The sequence below is a fragment of the Tiliqua scincoides genome, chromosome 3 (genome assembly GCF_035046505.1).
Source record: "Tiliqua scincoides isolate rTilSci1 chromosome 3, rTilSci1.hap2, whole genome shotgun sequence".
NCBI classification, from domain to species: Eukaryota; Metazoa; Chordata; class Lepidosauria; order Squamata; family Scincidae; genus Tiliqua; species Tiliqua scincoides.
Genome location: NC_089823.1, coordinates 76,526,441 through 76,548,133, shown reverse-complemented (window position 1 = coordinate 76,548,133; position 21,693 = coordinate 76,526,441). Strand labels below are relative to the sequence as shown.

General features: G+C 43.2%; 1 protein-coding gene across 1 annotated transcript in view; it reads left to right on the top strand.

Annotated features, from left to right (window-relative positions):
• PHEX (phosphate regulating endopeptidase X-linked) overlaps positions 1-21,693 on the top strand; it is a 114,687-nt gene that overhangs the window by 58,566 nt on the left and 34,428 nt on the right. The window contains exon 13 of the mRNA XM_066621215.1: positions 13,548-13,625. Within this exon, the coding sequence (XP_066477312.1) occupies positions 13,548-13,625 (78 nt within the window). The remainder of the gene's footprint in view (positions 1-13,547; positions 13,626-21,693) is intronic.

The window sequence follows — 21,693 nt, the reverse complement described above, 5'->3', positions numbered from 1 at the left end:
TAAAAGCTAAAAACACTCATCTATATTGATTATATATTGATCAATATATAGATTATATATTTATTATATATTGTATTATTGATCTCATGTGCCTAATTTTAAATTACTTATTATTGAATTTAAAACTGTATTACATATAATTTATTAATTACAAGAGGGGATCCGTTGCCTGCTCACAGGGAAAAGCAGGACATTTAAGTTCTTTTCCAGGACATGGGGCTAAAAAATAGGACATGTCCTGGAAAAAGAGGACCTCTGGTCACCCTGGGCACACACTGGGACGGTGCATGCTAAGATGGCACCCTTGAATTTAGCACTCTTCATTTTCCCCAGGTCAACCCCCATCTTTCTTGCTCCTGAAAGAGCACCCCTTTCTAAGGGTCCCACAGCCTCATCTCTGCCCTCCTGCTCCCCATGGCACCCCAGAAAAGCAAGGTAAAGATGGAGTTACACAGGCAGCCCTTCCACAGCCTTCCTCTTCCCCACCCACCCACCCTTGCAAAGTCAAAGAGCCAAAGACAAATCAAAGAGCCAAAGGGGCAAAGACAAATCAAAGAGCCCCAAGGGGAAAGCAGCCGCCGCCCATCCTGCCCCTTTAAATCCCAGCCTGCAGGAGCCAGAGCAGATGGCTGAAAGAGCTGCATGCGGCTCTAAAAACACAGGTTGCCGATCCCAGGTATATACAATCAGGAGGTTGAACATACCCATCATGAATACTTGAGTACTTCTAAGACTAAAAGTAGACTCTGACATGTCAGATGCAATTTGGATACAGGTATCTTGTGATCTTGTGTGCTCCCTGAGGCATCTGGTGGGCCGCTGTGAGATACAGGAAGTTGGACCAGATGGACCTTTGGTCTGATCCAGCAGGACTCTTCTCATGTTCTTATGCTCTTCCTGTTTTTGCAGCAGTACCTGCTGCCACCATTGCTACTGCTACAAAAGTTAAGAAGAAAGTAAAGGGGTTGGCAAGGAGGAAGGGAACAATTTCTCTGGGCTCTCAGAGCTTGAAAGAATTACTTAGGAAATTCTTAGGAAATTTGTCTCTTGAGAAAACTTTTTTAAGTGCTAGCCATTCTGTTCCAAACACAAACCTGACAAAATTGTCCTGCATCTTTGTCTTTGGCTCTTTGATTATATAAATGTTTTGTAAGTTTTTTCAGCATGGTGATAACTACATGGCAGTGTTAAGCCTATGGTCTAATTAGTATGGTCTAATTAGTATATGATGTTCTAAGTATAGTATAACCATGGATTACTGGACAATGGTCTAATTTTAAAAATACATAGTTTTAGATTGTTCACTGGCCACATCCACACCCTGCCGCACATCTGGGACAATTTTGTAGGTAAAAATGTCTCAAGTTCTTGCTTATGTCATCTGTCATTTTGAACCTATGCAGGCTGTTGTGAAACACATATTTGGGAGCACCATGCTTTCATGGGAATAATGGGATACTTTGTGAAGTGTGTGCAACAAATCTGAAGCGAACACCTTTCCATATTGATTTGAACAGCTATTTGGAAAATGCCACTCTGTAGACATGAAAACATTTTTCAGCCGCAAAGTGATGGATATGAACATGTGTTAGGCTTCTGTGTAGAATTTTCTCATCTTTCCAGGCTGTCGTTAAGGACTTGCATGAGCAAAGAGTGTTGAGTTGGTGGAACAAAAAGCAATGGATAGGAAGCCGATGGGATGGTGTAGTATGAGTAGCTTGGCAGGGTGTTTGAGACTTGAAGCGCCCCTACTTTTTAGAAATCCCTGCTAATCCTGAAAAAGATATAATCTCTTGTGCAAAAATGTGGGTTCAGCACCATGTGAAATACTTTCCTCTGCCGTGCCTTTGTCTGAAACTAATTGCCATAACATGTTTGGTTATCTCTTATCTTGTTGGATTATTTTCTGCTGTCAGCTTCTTCCTTGTTACCTGGCTTCTGCCAGTGATCAGTCAGTTGTACAGGGATGTCAGTTCCATTAATAACCTGAGCACTGTGCAGACAGATTGTGGAAAACTGGTGAAGAGAAAGGAAATTGTATTTAACCCTGGGCTCCCAGCTGTCATTTTATTTCCACAACCTAGCGTAACTCTATAAGGCCAACACAATTGCATGAAATGGAAACACTTGTGGCTACTCTCACATTTAACATGGAATAGAAGGAAGGATATAGAAATGGACAATGTATGTTTGTGTACACAGATGAAGCTCTTGCAGTCAAATTAAATGCAAGAATATACTTTGACCATAACTCTCCTAATTAAAGGTCTGTATACAGTGAGCACTGCACAAGGTCTAAGATCAAATGAAGTGGCCTCTAGTATCTAAACAATCTGATTGAGCTATTGAATGCCATATCTTGTTTAAAGGATGTCTGTGCACTCACCTGAATACCACCCACTAGAGCAGCATTTCTCAAACTGTGGGTCAGGACCCACTAGGTGGGTTGTGAACCAATTTCAGGTGGTTCCCCATTCATTTCAATATGCATTATATTTTAAAATTCTATTTTAAATATACTAAATTTGTTGCTTCCTTGGTATGTGACTGCATTTGGGGAAATGTTACAGATCTGTACTTTTAACAGGCTACTGTATATGCCTTTAACAATAACAGTCAATGGGGCTTACTCCAGGGTAAATGTGAAAGGATTTCAGCCTTTGGCTTGGGGAATTTTTTTAAACAGATCAGCAGCTGCTTAAGAGGAGGGTTCTTCTTTATCATAAATAAATTTTTAAACTTATACTTATTGTAAACTTTTAATTTGATTGATTTGATTCGTCATATGGGGGGGTGTTATAAAATTTTTTCCTGCTTGATGATGTTACTTTTAGCCATGACATCACTTCCATGTTAATGACATCCCTTACGGTGGGTCCCAACAGATTGTCATTCTAAAATGTGGGCCCCGATGGTAAAAAGTTTGATAACCTATGCACTAGAGAAACAATCTCCAACAGTTTTCAATGGCCTTAGCACTTTGTCTGCCCTGTCAGGCCTTTGGGTTAGGATGTGCTTCACTCTACATAGTGAAGTAACATCAACGGAATCCTTTGCTTCTTTGCAGTACCATTTCACAAGGAGGTATCAGCCACCTCTAGCTCTATCTGTTAGACCAGTGATTTTCAATCTTTTTCATCTCATGGCACACTGACAAGGTACTAAAATTGCTAAGGCACACCATTAGTTTTTGGACAATTGACAAGGCATACCTTGCTGTTGGTGGGGGGCTCATATCCCCAATTGTCCTATTAATAAATGACCCTCTACCAAACTCCTGCGACACACCTGAAGACCATTGGTGGCACACCAGTGTGCCACGGCACAGTGGTTTAAAATGGCTGTGTTAGACAGACAGTCTCTGTCTTAGAATGACTATGCCAGCTACATTGAGCTGCAAGCCAATCTTTTGAGAACATACCAGATTTTCATCCCATTGCTCAGTGAATGACTTGCCATTGGAGGGATTTCATTTTTCCACTTCTGATTATTTAATAAATGATTTTTTTTCCATTTAGGGACCATTTTTGAGCTCTGAATATTTGTTTAGAAATAATTCAGGACCTCGGAATGAGACATGGAATATGGAGACAAGGGAAGCAGAAGTGAAAGAGGCAGAGACTACAGGCATGAGTGTCTGAGGTCCAAGAAATAAACGAATGATGGTGAGGGTAGGATGAAAGCAGTATTTTAGTTCATTTCCTGCACTTCTTACAGTTCTCCCTTTTTTGAAGGGCTCTCAGGTACTCAGCCCAACAATACTCAACCGAGGTGGTGATTCACTTCCAACATTTTCCAAAAGAAGAACATGTAACTGAGAAAGTCACTCTTGGTATTTAAAACAATTAAACAGTAGTATTTTAATAACGTGTAATGCAAAACATGGGCATTAATTTTTTTTTTCCTGAGTTTGAAAGCAATACTGAATAGGACTAGCATTAGAAAATGACTCTGCTCCAAAGATAAGAGGACCTATCAAAGTGACAGTGAGCTTCCTTCTGCAAGATAACCTCATTTATTTAAAAGCTTGAGAAATTATATGGGTACAGGAATGTGCACACAAAGTTTAGCCACTGCCATTGAATGACAATGGAACAGATTACTGTAATTAATCCAGTTACCAGTGGGTTTGTTTTTTTAAAAAAAAATGGAACAGCTGATTAGTGGCTGTGGGATCTTATTACGACTATAGACGGCTGGACTATTGTTCGGCTGCAGACATCCTAAATGATTGGAATATGAATGCAAGTTACTGCTTGACAGCCAAGATACTTCTTCTGTCTCTGGTCCAATACTTGGATGCTTAACTAACAATGTTGGCCCACTGATTAAGCCTAGTGAATGGCCACTTATGCATCATACTGGCGGGTGGTGGCAAGTGTGCTGTCCCACTCGTGCTATCCCATGCTGCTGCTGCTGCTACTACTGCTTCCACCAGCTTGACCATCACCACTCCATTCTTCCTTATCCAATGCAGCCCCACAGCGGTTTGCTGGAAAATTCTCTAGGTTCCCATCACTCTCCTCTCCTCTCCCCTGCACACTTCCTTTTCCACTCCTTTTGGCATTTTTGAAATGGTGGGAGCAGAGAGAGGTGGCAGCAGTTGCAACACCAACATGTTGTCTGGTAGGGAAAGGGCTGACAAGTCACCATGCCACCTCAGGCCCAGAGGAGGCTACTTGAGCCAGCCCTGTTAGCCAGTCATGCCATTTCTCTCTTGAGTTTCCTGATACATAAGACATTTTTAAACATAACATCCTAAAACTTCAATTCTCAAACCCAATTTGAATGGAGTTCTGCGCAAGATATATAGAATGAGGTTCCATGTTCCCCTCATATTTTGAACTACAAGAGCACTGGCAATATAAGTGCTTCTGTTTTAGCAGATGGTATTCAGATAGCCGACTATTCATGAAAAATGAAAACATAGATGTGTACATAAAAAGTGAATTCACTGTTGTAATTAAATGGTCCATTACGTTGCTGTGAAAGATTCTTGCTTTCAAACCAGATTTTATGCTAATTTTCGTGGCTTTTTTAAAGGTACTCTAATATTTAAAAAGTTCTCCAGAAAAAAAATAAAACAGGATATTGTAAAAATGTCATAATACGTAGATTTAGGTTTTCGATGTGAAAAGAAGTATGTGCCCCCTCCTAAATGGTCATAATAAAACATAATGTAGTATAGCAAGAGTTTAGATAAGGGCCTTTTTGTTCTGATTTGAGCATAACTGGTAATTTATTGCCAGTGGATCCTTTCTGGAACTAGCATATTTTCAAGAAGACTTGGGGTAAAAAAATATAAATATAAATATTGACCAGTTACTGATCCTGAGGGCCAAGCAAGACATGATGAAAGTGGCCCACTTGAGATGGGTTCTGCTGCCTGCCCTGATTCTGCTTGCAGAGACGATGCTCACACGTGTGAACGCCCTTGCTCAATTGCTCATAACAGCTGTGCAGTACTTCATACCAAGTCAGACCTTTGGTCCATCTAGCCCAGTATCATCCACTCTGACTGGAAGCCACTTTCTCAGGCAGGCAGAAATCTTTCCCATCTCTGCTACCGCTGAGCAATGCTCCTGATGGAACTTGGGACCTTCTGAATTCATAGGATGTGGTTCAACAGTGAGCCATGATTCCCCACCCCATGGTGCTATGCTTTTGCTGCTCAGGGACAGAGAAGCCATTTCAGGGGGGCAGTTTTCAGTGGAAGCCAGCACAGGAAAGTGTTAACCTCACTTCACACATTGTGGTCCTGATCAGAACTGGGAATCACTGCAGTTGTTTTATTGTTGAAATAAGAGTCATTTCTGGTTGGAAGCTCTCTTCTCAATAGTGCATTTGTCTAGTTTGTCTCTCCCCTTTCCTGATCCTCCAAGAAGTACTATGGGGCTGCTGATTAGTAAAACAGGAGAATGTGGGTCTCCTGCGTCATATCTAGTTTGGCCTTGATGGCTTTCAGCTATGACACTTACAACTTGAAGCTACCCCGACTCAGATTTGTGCAGTTGCTTATTATGAACTGTAAACTTTGACACAAAGATTGGAAAGGAAGTTCAATGGTTATCTCTGTTAACAAAATAGTTTAAAAAATAATCTAACATATTCACGTTTCACAGATGGAACAGGAATGAATGTGCATTAATGAAAATAAGCAATTCGGAAACGAAGGCAAGAACTCAACCTTGTACCTTCCAGCTCATCCTGCACCAATCAGTATTATTTTCCCCAGAAGAACCATAAATGGTCTTTTATAATGCAGAAAAGTTTGATGTGATTTTAATTTTAGAGAAAGTATGAAATGACTGAAATAATTGTCAAAGAGCAAATTGCTCTTAGAGGGCTTTCTGTACTCTTGTTCCGGATGAATAACAGGTTTTAAAATAGAAGTTAAATATTAGCTGCATGCAGCAGAAAAGGCTATGCAAAGAAATGAGGAATCTAGGGGAAATTAATATTTTGTTGGAAAGTCTTTATCTTCTACCTTGTGTAAATAATCAGAGTAAAGATGCTATCTTAAACTATCCAGATCATTCTTGCTAGTATCCCTCTGTGTGGTATTTTGAGGCTCAGTAATCCTAGAGTGGCCTTTGACTAGAGTATCAATACGAATGCTAAAGGATTTCAAGGGGACTGCTTGGCTTTCAAAAGGCCGATTTCCAGTAGGAAAATTTGCAGCCTCTCTAAAAGCTGCTTTCCATATCATGATCTTTGGTCAAGGGAAAATTCCACAAATCCTCTGCATGACTACAATCATACTGTGAAAAGGATATATATTGTTATGTGCTCTCCGCTCTTTGCTGAATAGCAGGAAATTCCAGATGCAGCTGTGACCATATGTTCTTTGGAGGAGAGATAACGGGAGGCTTGTATTGACTTTGTAACATTATTTACAAATGCATAGGCTGAGCACTGGGTGGAGGTAAAAAGCAGAGCACTCCTGCATGTTCATTTCTCAAAGAGCACTTTTGCAATGAAAACTGTTGCTAGCTTTTGCTCTGAGGTTGCATTCCTACATCTCTCCGTCTGTTTCATTCAGAAAACTGTCTGAAATTTTTTACACTGACCACACAAGGTGGGGGGCAGGAGTTCCCTTATGTTCAGGTGGGTGTATCCTCTCAGGTGGATATATGTTGGCTACAAGGCAATAATATCCTCCCATTCATAAAAGAGTTATCTTTCGGAATTAGATACTTGATTTGGAAGGAACATGCCCCATAACTTCCTGGTTGCCAGAGCTTGACAATATGCACACAGCTTCCTCTGCCATTTGTGATGATACCCATTGATATCACTTAGGGCCCAATTATAACAGAACCCTCCCCACTGATGCAACCTCACCAAAGGAGCGCATCTTTCATCCTATGGTGGTGGGGTATTTATGGAGGTCTCCTCATGTTAAGGGAACTTTCATTCCCTTATCCTGGGACAAGCTTCTGTTGCCTGAATAGGTTTCCTTGGATCTGTACCAGCCATTTTGCTGGCACCGAAGGAGAGTGAGGGAGAGGAGAGAGAATGGGGATAGGATCCAGGTGCATGCTAGTGCTGCCAAGATCCATCTCTCTCTCCTCTATTCCGCCTCCTGCCCACCCCCCCGCCCAGACATTCCCCCATTCCTCCCCTTCATTGCTCCATTCCTCCCCTTGCTCCCTCCCTGCAGTAGCTTACCTGTGCTCCCATGTAGCAGTAGCAGCAGCAGACCACTGTCGCCATTTACCATTTGACCATTTACTGGAACCTGTGCTCCTGTGTCATAACGTTTCATTTGGATTGGGCTGTAGGTCTTTGCCAGCAAACATCTCCATTCGCTCATTAATTACCTGACATGGTTTAGTCTTTACAGATATAGGAAGAGTCATCTTTGTCCCTTTGTCCGTTCCATGGTAGCCACAGTATTCCTCAGTCTATCCCATTTAATGACTACTCAACTTGTACGTTTGATGACTGTTGTATTAGGAGACTGAACTCCAAACATTTTCATTTGGGGAGCCCTGGTTGTTTTTGGGGTTCCCAATTTGTTCATTTCTAGCTGATTGGATGAAGAAGGTGGCAAAACAATGAGTGCGTAGAAATCACTCCATTGCTAGTGACAGGTTGGTGCCAGGAATGGGAACTTGGTACTGTGGGAAGACTTGAGTCAAGTCCCAAGTCTTCACCTCCTGCAACTTTACTTGTGCACAAGTTCTAGCGGGTGGCCTTTCCTGACCTGGCCTCCCCCCCCCCCCCAGATTTCCAAATCTTTTTGACTTGAGTCAGAGTCTTTTGGGTCAGGCATGCTAGGGCCAGGCACACCAGGGCATGGACCAGAAGGGTCTAGGAGGCAACCAAGCTTGGCAAGGAAGGAAGGGGCGGGATGGACAGTGGGAGGGGACAGAAGCAGCAAGCAGGAGAAGGGTTGTGTGGCAGCAGCTGGAAGGCTTATGTTAGCAGTATGACCCAATTCTTTGCAACTCTACTCAGAAGTAGTTCCACCGCCTGTCATTCAATGAAGCAGTTTCTTCCTCTCAGGTAACAACGGCCAGAGTCAATAGCCGGAACCATGAGGAACAGCTTCCTGGCTTCCCTGCCTCTTTTCCTCCCTCTGGGCTTCTCCAGCCAATTCTAAGGCAAGAATCCCCTTGGGCTTCTCCTTCTGCCTTCCCTTGACCAGAGGAAAAAAAGGACCACACATCCTTTGTCCAATGATCATCGGTTTCTTCAGAGATGGACAAGAGAGCCCACTCTTGCCCTCCTCCCCCACCTCCTGCTCGATGCAAAACACTAACCCTTCCCTGCCTCCTGGCTGGAACTTTCCTGCTACTACTTACTTGGTCTGAATGAAGGCCCTATGACATCTTTCACATGCTGACAAAAGTAAGCAAGCTCACCCAGACACAGAAAGACTCAGGTCTGCACATGTAAGGACTCATTTCTGAGTCAGTGGCTCAAACTCGAATTAGTGCCTGAGTCAGTAGCATGTCTGACTTGAGTGTACATGAGTTAGCGAAACACGTGTGTTTTTGTAACTCGGACTTGAGTCTCGTGACTGGCGTTCCCATCCCTGGTTGGTGCTTTTGTTAATGCTGAGATGCTGATAGTGAGGTTGACATTTCTTATCTATGATATGAATTTGCTTGCAGAAGAAGCCAATGGTAGGTCACTGATTAAGCAGGATGAAACATTAACTACAGGCTGCACAAAACTCTTTTGATGTAACTGAAATAACTGGCTACTGGAGAAACTCAGAGTGAAGACCATTCTCAAAAATGTGAGGAATCTTTCCTTCCCACCTCTTTATTCCATGTGAAATGAAAGCTGGGTAATGCTGCTTTCTTTTGTATGCTTCCCACTGTTCCTCTTGTATTAGGGATGTTGGATGGAGGAAAGACTAGGCCAATATGCTTTTTCTGTCACTTGCTGGCCCGTCTTCTGCATGCTTTGTGACAGGTGGCAAAGAGAGACATCTTGCTTTCCTTCCCTATTTTCTGCACATGGATGAACTGCTTTGTTGCAATGGACACCATTCAGGTAATGACTGATGGGAAGATGGCATATAAATCCTGAGCTTTAGAGAAAGAAACCTTTTGGATAGCTAATGATTTATGAACACTTTGACAGAAAATCTGTTTTTATTTATGCTGCTGGAGCCCTGGTTCTGGATGTTTGTGTTTTGCAAATGGCACCTGTACACCAGTGATGTTGTGGTACATTTTGAAGTTCAGGAGCTCATCACCCCCATAGATTCATGTCTCTAAAGACGATACGATGACAACAACAGTTTCTCCTTTAGGGCCCAATCCTATCCAACTTTCTAGCACAGATGCAGCTGCGATGCAGCCCTGAGGTAAGGGAACAAACATTCCCTTACCTTGAGGAGGACTCCATGACAGGCCCAAAGGCAGGAACTGAGCACTCCTGCTGATGACATCACTGTTCTTACTACAGGAGAATCCCCAGAGGTCTGCCCCCTGCTCCTCCCTGGCTACCCCCCTGAGGTACGCCAATAAAGTGAAGCAAAGAAAGAATAACATTAACTCTTGAAAGGCAATTTATATAATGTGAACTTTTTAAAAAGGTTATCGGGATTTAAATGGTGTTGTGTGGCCTTTTTCTCTGTTAAATTGTCTTTGGGGTACGATCAACATTTTGCACTGATTGCTGTGCTCGTAAATCATCTGCAACACTGGACCAGTTAATCCACACAGATTCTTCTAAAAACCACTGAAGAATTAATCAAGCTGCAAACTGAATTGTTTTACACAGCTGTTAGAAATTATTTTGTGCCTCGTGTTTAGTTTCTTTTTTAAAAAAAAAGGTTAACAGGCTTATTCATATGGATGCAACACAGTGTTTAATTAAGTGATTGAAATGATTACTTTTGAATAGATGCAAGACAGTTATGACTTACCTAGCTCATTTACATCCCAATCCTATCCACACTTTCCTGGGAGTAAGGCCCATTGACTCTAATGGGACTTACTTCTGAGTAAACATGCATAGGATTGGGCTGTTAGGCAAGCAGCTCAGTGGAAATGTTAGGTCTGATTTTTCCTTCTTGCTTTCTTGAACTAAACAGAAGAAGAAAGAATACTAAGAAGCTTTGCACATGCCAGCTTGGCAGTCATTGCAGAGCTTCAGTCAGTTGTACCTAAGGTTGCAAACTCTGACTGAAACTACTTATTATTAATTATAATATTTCACATTTTTATGCCACCCTTCCTAGAAGGATCTCAGGGCGTTGTACATAGTTCTTCTGCTGTTTTTGTCTGAGGCTGAGAGACAGTGAGGATGGGAGAAAGTGGCTGTCCAACAGTCACCCAGGAAGCTTCAGGGCTAAGAGAGGATTTGAGCCTGGATATTTCAGGTCTGAGTCCAACTCTCAAAACGCTACCGCAGTGGCGCTCAAAGTTGCGACTGCTGTGCGCCTGGAATGCCGTCTCCTCCTGGACTGCATCCGAGTGTTCCGCTTGGGCGCTGCACAAAGTCCTCCTCATTTGGAGGACAGGGATGATCTGGGCAGTCTCATTGTCTGCCCGGCATCCTAGAAGGCCACGCAACAGGACATTAAGGCAGCTATGAGGGAGCTTCCTGCAGTGTCCAAGCAGATCTGAAAGGTCTGCTCACTGGGTGGACGCATCTGCGCAAATGCTGGATCTGGCCCCCAGGCTGCAGTTTGCATGGCTCTGCGCTATACCTGGGTCTCTTCTGCAGATTTTTTCCCCTCAGCATGGTGCAGTGGCATCACTAGGGTTTGCGTCACCTGGCACGGGAGGCCAGCACATCACCCTCTTGATGGACCTCCTCCCATGCAGTGGGCAGGGCAATGCACCATTGCCCCACCCTACTGGTTTTTTATACTATAACTTTTGATAGAATAGAGATATTTCAATGTGGTTTGTTTCATTGTATTATGCATGACATTAAACATCAAATGATATATAACATGATGGTATTATTTGAAAGTACCAATATTTTAAAAATTTTTGACCAGTAATGGTGTCACACTCCCCCCCCCCCCTGTGAGCGTCCCCCAGTGATTCTTACACTTCCCACACACCCCTAGCAACGCCACTGGTATGATGTAATGTTAGACATGGTTGGAGGACTTGTTAAAATCTCCCAGATTGCTTTCAGTAGTCACCTGGAGATTGATGTTTATTCCTGGAAACTCCAGGCCAGTCCTAGAGTGTTGGCAACCTAACTGTACCAAACAGCAATAAGATGATCAAAATAGATGCTGTGGCATGCCTCTTTTCCTCCCCTCTCTTCCACTGAAAATTTTTTCCCAAAGAACATGCACCTCATGGAAACTAAACGCAACTATTCAGTATAGTTATCATTTGCTTCATTTCCTATTTTCTTCTGCACAGCATTTGTCTCTCATTGTTTTTCAGTCGCTGGGGACCTTTGCATGACAATGGGATCTTTCTTGCTTAAGAGTTCATCTGTTCCTGCTGCTAATTCCCCACCTGTATTCTTCAGTTTGTGACATCTTAATTATCATGGTAGCAATTAATTGTGATGTCACAGGCAGAAGATTTCAGTTTCAGGTGGGAAATAGAGACCTAGGAGCTGAGGAACTTTTAATAATGGAAAGATCAAATTTTGGGAGCATATCTTTTTCTTCGTAAGAATAAATACAGACTAAAAAAAAATCTACTTCATCACTAAACAAGAGTAACGAGTTCAGGAAGGAATAGCAAGAATAATGCATTTTTGCTGTGATCCCTTCCACACAGACTCCCATACAGGTGCCAAGAATTGTGGTTCTCAGTGAGTCAATGCTGACTCCAACAAGCCCTCAGCTCCAGTCTAACTTGCGTTTACCCTGTGCCTCTGTTCCAGCCCAATGCCTAGTGCAGGCCTATGATTACATTCTTTGTGTAATGAGATCTGGATTGTAGGAATATTTGCATCAGGTACAATGTAAATGATGTCTGGTTAAGCCAGACTACTAGGCATAGAAATGATTGCTTTTATAGAGCTATTATGCAGAATACTGTATAGGGCTGTTCCAGCACTTCATCTTCTGGACAATTTGCAGGTGGCTTTATTTATTTGGCCATATTGTTTGCCATATGCTCTTGTTGCCATAGTTGATTTCAGGAAGGAATTTTTCCTCCTCCCATACTGGGCTGCCTGCTAAATGAAAAAAAATGTGACGAGGATTTTGGGGTTCTTTTTTGTCTTTCACTCATGCATTTGTGCCATCTGGCTATATATTACAGACATTTTATCTCACAGGAAACTCTATTACGGTGTGCGGTTTTGGTTTTCACTCTGCTCATGGCACAAACCTATCATGACAGCCATAAAATGTAGGAATGGGAAGAAGCTGTACCTTCTCGGCAATAGATTGCAACAAGTGATAGCCACATCCCTTACAGTGTTGTGGTTTTGTAGCTATGTGTAGCTATTCAGTGTCGTTCTTCTCCACCCATTTCAGGGGGAGGTACATTGTGGTGCCAGGCACACATGGAGGCCTCGGTGCAAACATTCTACAGTATTCATAGATATTAGATGTGCAGAGCGGACAGGGGATGCTTCTGTGGTCACAATCTCCCCCCATCATGCATAGAGAAGAATGCCACTAAACAGCTGCATAGGGCTTCTGATTTTGAAACAAATGACAAGCATGCAATCAGATAAGTTCACATCATGGGGCCATTTTGGATGATATACCTGACCAGTCCTGCTCATCATGTGATGAGAGATGCATGTACACATGACCTTCTCTCCCTTCTGTTGTGTGTTGGGGGAGAAGTAGTCTGAACTCCTCCTAGAGGTGTTTGAAATGGGTGTTATTTACCTTTTTCAGAAGTATGCCTATTGTGTTAGGTAAGGCTGTAATCCTATCTGGAAACAAACACCTCCACCCATCACACATTATTTAAATGGTACCTTATATAGTATTTAAATTATGTGCAAGGATCAGTGTGAATAAACCACACCACACACGTGATTAAGCAGCAGTGGGACAGAGCGACAGGTAGGTGGAGATGTTGGTCATCTGGACCATGTTTTAAATGAGCATCATCATCATTTGCTTGTGTTTCTTTCTAAAGGCAAAAGCAGTTTTGGCAAAAGTGGGCTACCCTGAGTTCATAATGAATGACACATATATTACTGAAGACATCAAAACAGTAAGTCTTCTTGTTATTGCTGTTCTTGTTGTTTGTGACTTGCTAGTTGTTTGTTGTCTCTCTGGAACATGGAACCATTTTAATTATTTTTGTGCTTTGCTTTGTTTGGAGCAATCATTGTGACAGCTGTACATAAAGCACAAGCACAACAAGCAAAAAAAAAAAAAAGATTAAATTAGGTCTGTGCTCTGTAGAGACTCACCATATAGGTTATATAAGGCATCAAGTTGAAGAGAAAGTTGAATACCAGTAAAGCTGATTTTTAAATTCTCAAATACATATAAAGAAGCAACTTCCTGATTTAAAAAAACAGAGCCCCACAACCACTATTTTGGCTGGTGTCACCTATGCATACAATCTGTCAGCATGCTATGGGAGAACATCCCTCCCCATCCTGCCGCACCTTGTCTGTCTTGCCCATCTTTCTCTCTGGTGTCTTTCCTAGTCTATAGTTTGTGGTGAGAGTCCTTGGGCAGTACAAGGAGCATTCGGCAGCAAGAGCATATGCGTACTCTTCATATAGTGCAGAAGGGGGTGGATGGCCCTCCCCTTTTCCATGAATCTCAAAGAACATGTGAACCAAGAAAGGCACTGCTTTCCTTACCCGTTTCTGTCCATCTTCCTCTTTCCCTCCTCTCCATCTTCCCTGAAGCCTATTCTCTCGTCTGCCTGTTTCTTTTTCCCTAATTCATGCATTATTAATGGCAAGCCTTCACTGCCGCAAGCGCAATACAATATAAGAAAGATTACTGGTGTGGTATCTTTATGCAAGTGCAGTCTAGCTAGCCAGTGGGGCTGTGAGTTCATTCCCCAAATCCACAGAATATGTTTTAGAGAGCTAAACCGAAGCATCTTAAGAATTGGTTTTTTAAAAAAGCATTTTATTTTAGCATTTCTGGCTACAAAAAGAACCTTGAATGTGTGTAGCCAGGACCATTTGAGTGCTGTAAGGTTGGAGGGGGTGGGTGAGACTGAGTAGGGAGTCAGCAGTGGGCAAAGCCTCTTAACTTCTTCTTCCTTGATGTCAGGATGTAGAACAAAAAAAAGTCATTTTTTTAAGTGTTTACCTCACCTTGCTTACAAAATAACTCAAGGCAGCTGACAAGCAAGAACAAAAGACCATGAAACCTAGCCACCTTAGTAAGAACAATCCAAAGATAGGAGTGGCACAGTGAAAGCAAAAACACCACCACCAATCTGTGTGTGACAGAGAAACCTCATCAAACATTCTCATCCTGCCTAGCTTAAAATAAATAATAATATAATAATATACAGTATTTATATACCGCCTTTCTTGGTCTTTATTCAAGACTTTATTCAAGGCGGTTTACACAGGCAGGCTTATTAAATCCACGCAGGGATTTTTACAAATTGAAAGAAGGTTCTCTCTTTCAAGAACCACCACATTCAAGCTGTTACACTCCGATCTGGTTTAACATTCTGGCCTCCATCCTCCCACGCTCCGAGCAGATGGAACAGCTCAGCTGCAGCTTGCCAGCTGCTTCAAGGTCGCACGGTGCCGGTGGCCTCGAACTGGCGACCTTGTGGATGTTAATCTTCAGGCAAATGGAGGCTCTACCCTCTAGACCAGACCTCCTGCCCAAGACCAGACCTCCTGCCCAAGGGTATCAAGGGTACATCCTGCAATATGTGTGGGGCCATATTAATTGGGACATGGCCATGTTGCTATGGAGGCCATGAAATTCTGAACCACACTGGACAAGGTGGCTTTGGCACAACTGTTGAAGACTCCCAAGGCAAGAAGGCCCAGGGTTCCCACTACTACACTCAAGACCATCTCCATCTATCAGCTCAGGTAGGGGGACTGCTAGACAGTGGCATTGATAATATACTAACAGAATCCTTCTCCTGTTCCAGTTTCCACCATGAGGTACATGCACTTGAAGTTGACTGATTTCTGGGTAGGACGTTTGAAAAGACAGACAATACCAAGATAGTCTATGGCAACCCTTAGCAATTGGATAATTTGATCTCTGGTGTTGCATCACTGAGAACCATGGTAGACACAGCTGAGACACCTGAACCACGCTACTGCATCCGTCTAGGTCTCAGTGATGCATACTAGGATGGCATTCATTGAACTGGCATTCTGTGATCAATGGGTTGCCAGCACAATCACCAAGGGAATCCCAGTTGAGAGATAGACCAGGAGATAATCCTAAAACATCTATCCTCTTCTCTGGCCTATCAGTCTTCTGTTGCTATGTCTATTGGTTCCCCATGTACTCCATATGATGGCACTGTTTATTGTTTATTTATTTGAAAAATTTATATCCTGCCTTTCCTATGCCAAAGCAAACCACTAACACTGTCACTGTTTGCCAAAGCAAACCACTAACCACTTTGCTCCTGTCCATTTGTGCCTCAAACATAAAACACCACAACCCACAGCTCATGATATGCAATGAGTTTAAAAATGAAAGTCATTTAATTTGTATAAACACCATTCACAGCAGCCAACCAATTGGTTGGTTTTGTCTGGGCACACAGCTGTGAACATACATGCGTACATATATGCACAGAGCATAGACCACCCTGTTCATTACTCCCCAAATAACCAGAGGCAAAGAAGTCAGTGCATTAAAATAAACATGTTTATGCTGTATCTTTGATGAAAATTTAGGTTGCAATGTTGTTTGATCGGGTTTTGATTTGAAATTGAAATTTGCTGTCGGAGGAATTATGATTCTGGGATATATTGTCCAAGGCATAAATGGCTCACATTGACATATCTAATTCCCACTGGAAGTAAAGGGATATTAACTTCCTAAGTGCTGCATTTTAGCTCTCTAAATCTATGCCTTTAGCTATAACCGTTTCCCTTGCGTTGCACATTTTGGGAGTTTGGCTTAATCTCCCACGTTATTTACATGAGTCTTTTGTTAAGCATCACATCTCTGGAGAATAAAGCGTTTTCAATTGAAATTGAGGATGATGAGTAATTACTCTGAGCCTTAGTTAATACATAAAGGGAAGTCTTAAACATGTCTTATAGTTCTACTTGTTTTGCAATATATGCAATATCTGTCTGCAACACAAAGCAGTGATCACTGTCAACTGTGTCACTGGAACAAATTTAATGGCAACCGCAATCCATTTTCTGAGTCATAACCCTACCGCTAAATTGCCAAATATTTCAGTGAGGTGAAAAAATCTCGCCCCCAATACACCACACAATGCCTATGCTGAGGCAATAGTTTTGTCTGTGGTAGCTGAAGCAGGCCGGGAACCGATAAGTCACTCCTTTTATTGCTTTATGTTCACACCCTATCAAATCATTGTAGTGTGAAACTTTACAGCTCCAGATATTTAAAGCCAGGCAAGACAACACCTACAAATCTAGAAAGAGGCCTGCAGTTGGGAGTGGAGAAAGTAGGTGACATCAGGTCTGGTTTCTTTCCAGAGTAGTCAGTTCAAACAAAACTAGAAGTCCCTTGAAATATGATGAAGAGGTAAAAAAAGCAATGGACATAGTTGTATGTTAAATATATGAAGCAATAACATTGCTATTGGTGAAACCGTGCACTCTGCAGGAGTACTTGGGGTCATATTCTTACTATTGGGCTTTTGGTTTAGTGGTGTGCTTTGGCCCTGATGTGTGGTGGGGTAGCAGTATTCAATAGCAGGCAGAGTTAATGGCAGAGTTCTGAACATCATATGGCATCACTGAGAGTTCTGAGCATCACTTTGTGCTGAGAGGAGGAAGTGACCTGACCCTACTAAAACTTAATGAAGTAAAATATGCAGTTAAATGCTAAAACTTCAGTGATTTGAACTGGCATCCTGAAGTGGAAATAAATTTCTGACAAAATGCATGTTTTCCATACCTCCTTCAAAAAAACAGAAATGTGGTATAATGTAACTATAATGAATGCTAGATCCAACAGTGGTAGACCCTAATTGGATTGGGCTGCAAAAGGACTAAAAGCCAAGTCCCGAGCTGCCTGGTGTACGGGGCTGCAGCAGTACCAAAAATGGCTGCTGCTGCATTGTGCACACTCCAGGCAGCCGCCAGCAGCTCCTCAGGAGAAGGGGACTTTGTCCCCTTCCCTGGGTAAAGACAGTAGTCCCACAATGGGGCTACTCAATTAATCACAAACCCAAAGTTCGGCCGAGAATCAAGAACCTCCATGTTGGGCAGTGCGTCACCTCTCTCCCTCCCCACTCCCTCTCCCTGGAATGCCTCTCCCCACTTCCCGCCTCCCCAGAATGCTTCCTCTGCACCTTCCCCCACGCCTCCACTAACGTCTCTGCTGCTCGCGCAACTGCTGAGCAGTGGAGCTCTGGAGGCCACCTGGCAGTAGCCCAGTGCTTCCCTGGTGGTAGGGCCCGCAAACATGCCTTACGGCATCTATGTGACAGTGCATGCCAGTGGTAAGCCAGTGCGCACTGTTCAGGATTGGGCCGTTATTCAGTGGGAGAGACTCTGCAAGTGCTCTCTGAGGGAATCATCCCTTGCCTATAGTTCTTGGTTTAGGCTAGAGAGAACCACTATCGAGCCATGCAGGGCCAACTTTAACCCAGTTTTGCCAGTTTGACACAACTGAGCCCTACAGCGGGGGATGGGTCTCCCGCAGTCACAGCCAGCACTTTGCATGGAGTTAAGCATCCATGCAGAGGCTGGCAGAGTTCCCTTGCTTCCCACCTGCCTACCCCTGGGTCCGATTGGGCCAAAATTGGCCCATTGGAAGCAATTGGTGGTGATGTCATCATGTCACCACCATCTATTTCTGGGGGCTGCACTTTGTGCGAGGTGCCATCATCCCCAGGCTTACTGCTGCCACGTGTGCAGGTACATTGGGAGGGGTGGGACCCCTGCTAAGCTGTTTGCCTTGGGTTCTACATCTCCTGCACCATGGTCTTTTGCTGTTGTCTGAACCACAGAAAGCCTCCTGCAGCTTCTGCAGCCCCTGCACCGTGGTCTTTTGCTGTTGTCTGAACCACAGACAGCCTCCTCCCTAATTTTCTTCCACTCCTGCAGCTTTCCTCTTTCCTCCCTCCTTTCCAACATCCTAAAACCTCCAGTTTTCAATTCCAGGTTTCTCTAGATAACCCACATAATATCAGTTCAGTTCAGTTTTATTACGGTCACCGACCAGCATAAAAATGTCAATACTTCCATAATATACCACTGAGCATACATACAACCCATCACAGCATCCTCATATCGGCTCTTGTCAACATAAAATACTAAAAATAAATAAGACTAAGGGTGCAATCCAAACCTTTAGATAGACCCTTGGACCGGCCTGGGAGAGTCGCAAATGTGCTGTAAACACAAGTGGAAAAGGTAGGCGTGTGTGGGTCAGGGGGGAGGAGGGAGGGAGGAGTTCCTGGGCAGGGGGAGGAAGGGCGATGGGCAACCCTGGGGGTGGGCGGGTGAGGAGAGGGAGGTGGGGCTGGGATCCGGCAGTTATGCCGAATCCCAACCCCCATTCCCAGGGAGAACGGAGCGGAATCAAGCCGCTCCGCTCTCCTCGGACTTGTGCCACCTCAGGAGGTGGCACAAGTCTGAGAAAACCCATTGGAACCAGCAGCCCTTACCCAGGGGTAAGGGGAAGAGTTTTCCCTTGCCTCTGGCTAAGCCGCTGCTAGCCACAATCCTGTGCTGGATACAGCGCAAGCCTCCTGGCTTGCCTGTTTCAGCGCAAGTTAGGACTGAACCCTAAGTCTAGTCTAGTTATAGTGGATTAATCTAAATACAATGACTGATTTTTTTTTTAAAGTTACTTCTGATAATCTTCTAACCCATATAGAGATAAAAAATTGCCCAAAATATGAATGTTCCTCTATAAACAGCTTAGCAGGCCACAATCTATTCTTTTCCTCCTGATGTTAACTGCAGCGGCTAAAAATTTAGCCACCCTCTATGTGACATCTGGATTTGAATCTGATAAAAGAGAGTGTCTATAATCTTGACCCGGGCTTTTGGCCAACCCTTCTAACAGTGGGGAGATAAGGGATAACCTTATATCCTTATAGAAATCGCAGTCCAGTAAAACATGTTTCTGGTTGGTTTGCCCCACAAGGACACAGTCACTCTAAGAATGGAACCTTCTGAAAGTGTCCTTCCACTACAACTGAGGGCAAACTATCACACCGCCCCAATGTAAACACCCTTCTGTGGCTTGGAATCTCCAACTGGAAAAGTTTGGGTGCCTGGGCAGCTCCTCCTTGATACAGAACTTTCTGACGTTATTAATTTCCTGGTGCTCTATGTTAATGATCTGCTGCTTAATCTTAACTCCTGCCTGATCCAGTCCCATATCAAACAAAAATGGCATGGAAAATCCCAAGGAGGTCAATTTTAGTTCCAGCCCTTTACTCCACCTGGATTAATACTAATCTTGGAAAATTAGGGGAGCAAGCCCTAGTGGGCGTAAGTGCAGTCTTAACCAGTAAGAACAAATGGCTATCCAGATACGGACCTCTATCCTAATCTGGCCTGACTGCAGATGTAAAAAAGTGTTTGAAACAGTTCTGGTACACAAAATATAATATCTCTGTGGCCTTTCTGCCATCTCTCTTTCCCTTCCTTGCTTGTGCCATTACACACCCCTTTTTTATGAATTTCCTCCTCTCTCTCTCGTTTTTGTACATAGGAACCACTTGCGCTTAGAAAGTAGCTATGTAAAATGGCTAAGAAACATTGAATTACTTAATTTTGATTCCCCCTCCCTACGACTGTTATCCCCTCAATAAAAGTGATGTTTGTTGCACCTTTCACCCTCATCTCCCTCTTCATTCCCTACTGAACCACTGAGCTGTGTCATTGGCCGCTACACTGGATCCCAGCACGAGATAGTTCTGCCTCATGTGCACACATAAACCCGTGTTTAAAAGCACAGCTTTATAGTATCCAAGTCATTATGTGTCTCTTGGGTTGCAAAAGAGCAGCAGCTTTAGAAAATGTTGCCACTGAAGTGTGTGCGGAGGTGGTTTAATTTTTTATTTATTTATTTGTTCTGGAGTCGCCTGGGGATTTTGGAAGTAGCATTAAGCTGCTGATTATTTTCAAACAAGTCACTAACAGTAATTAGATGTTAATGACTTTCCCTTCCTACTAGCATGATCTGAGTGTGAACCAGTGACCTAGAGGTGGATTCAATTACTAGTTATCTGAGCCACCCACACTGTCAGCAGTCATATTTTGCAACTGTCTCCAGCATGCAATAAAATATTTATTAGCCCTTGAAGGGTATAATTTGAAAATAAATAAATAAACACTGCTGCTTTGAGTATTAAAACTCCAGGGGAAGATCAATTCTTAATTTTTTTTTGCTTGTAAACCTCTCATGTTTGAATGTATACCTTGGCTTAGCTTATCCTTGTCAGTTGTCAGAATTATTAACTCTTTGCTCAAGCATGCCTTAGGCAGGGATTTAAAATCAAGTCTGGTGCAAAATGCAACAGCAGCCGGTTGCTAACTGAGGCTGCTCTGTGGTATGTCACCCCAGTGCTTCAGGAACTGCATTGCTTATCAAGCAATTTCTGGCCTCATTTCTGAATCGAAATGAACCACAGTAAAGGTTATGATATTTAAAAGGACTAAATGGTTTGGGACCCAGTTTCTTAAGGACCTTTTCCTATCATGTGTTCCGTACCTCAGAGCTGGCCCATCCATTACTCCAACTGAAGCATTTGCCTCAGACAGCAGACTGGAGGGAGTGCCATCTCTGTCTGCCTACTTGCCCCCACTGTTCCTTCTCCTCTTTCCGTAGGTTGGAAAAGGAAGAGGGGGTGGAAGAAATGAGGAGCTGAAAGCAGTGGTTCTCAAATGATGGGTCACAACCCAATTTGGTGGGGCACAAAACTGAGAAGCTGTTAGTTGACAGGGAAAACGTATTGAGCCCCATGTAAAGCGAAACGGACTCACACATGTGCTTTTACTTGTGAGTAGGTGAACGTGCCTTGATCCACGTTGTAGGACAGACCAAGGGAAATGCAGTGCCACCAGAATGGTAAAGATCCAATGAACGCAGGCCCCAACAAACTCTTGAGAAGGAAGTCCGCTCTTCCAAGCGGACAAGGAAAATGAATTGATCCC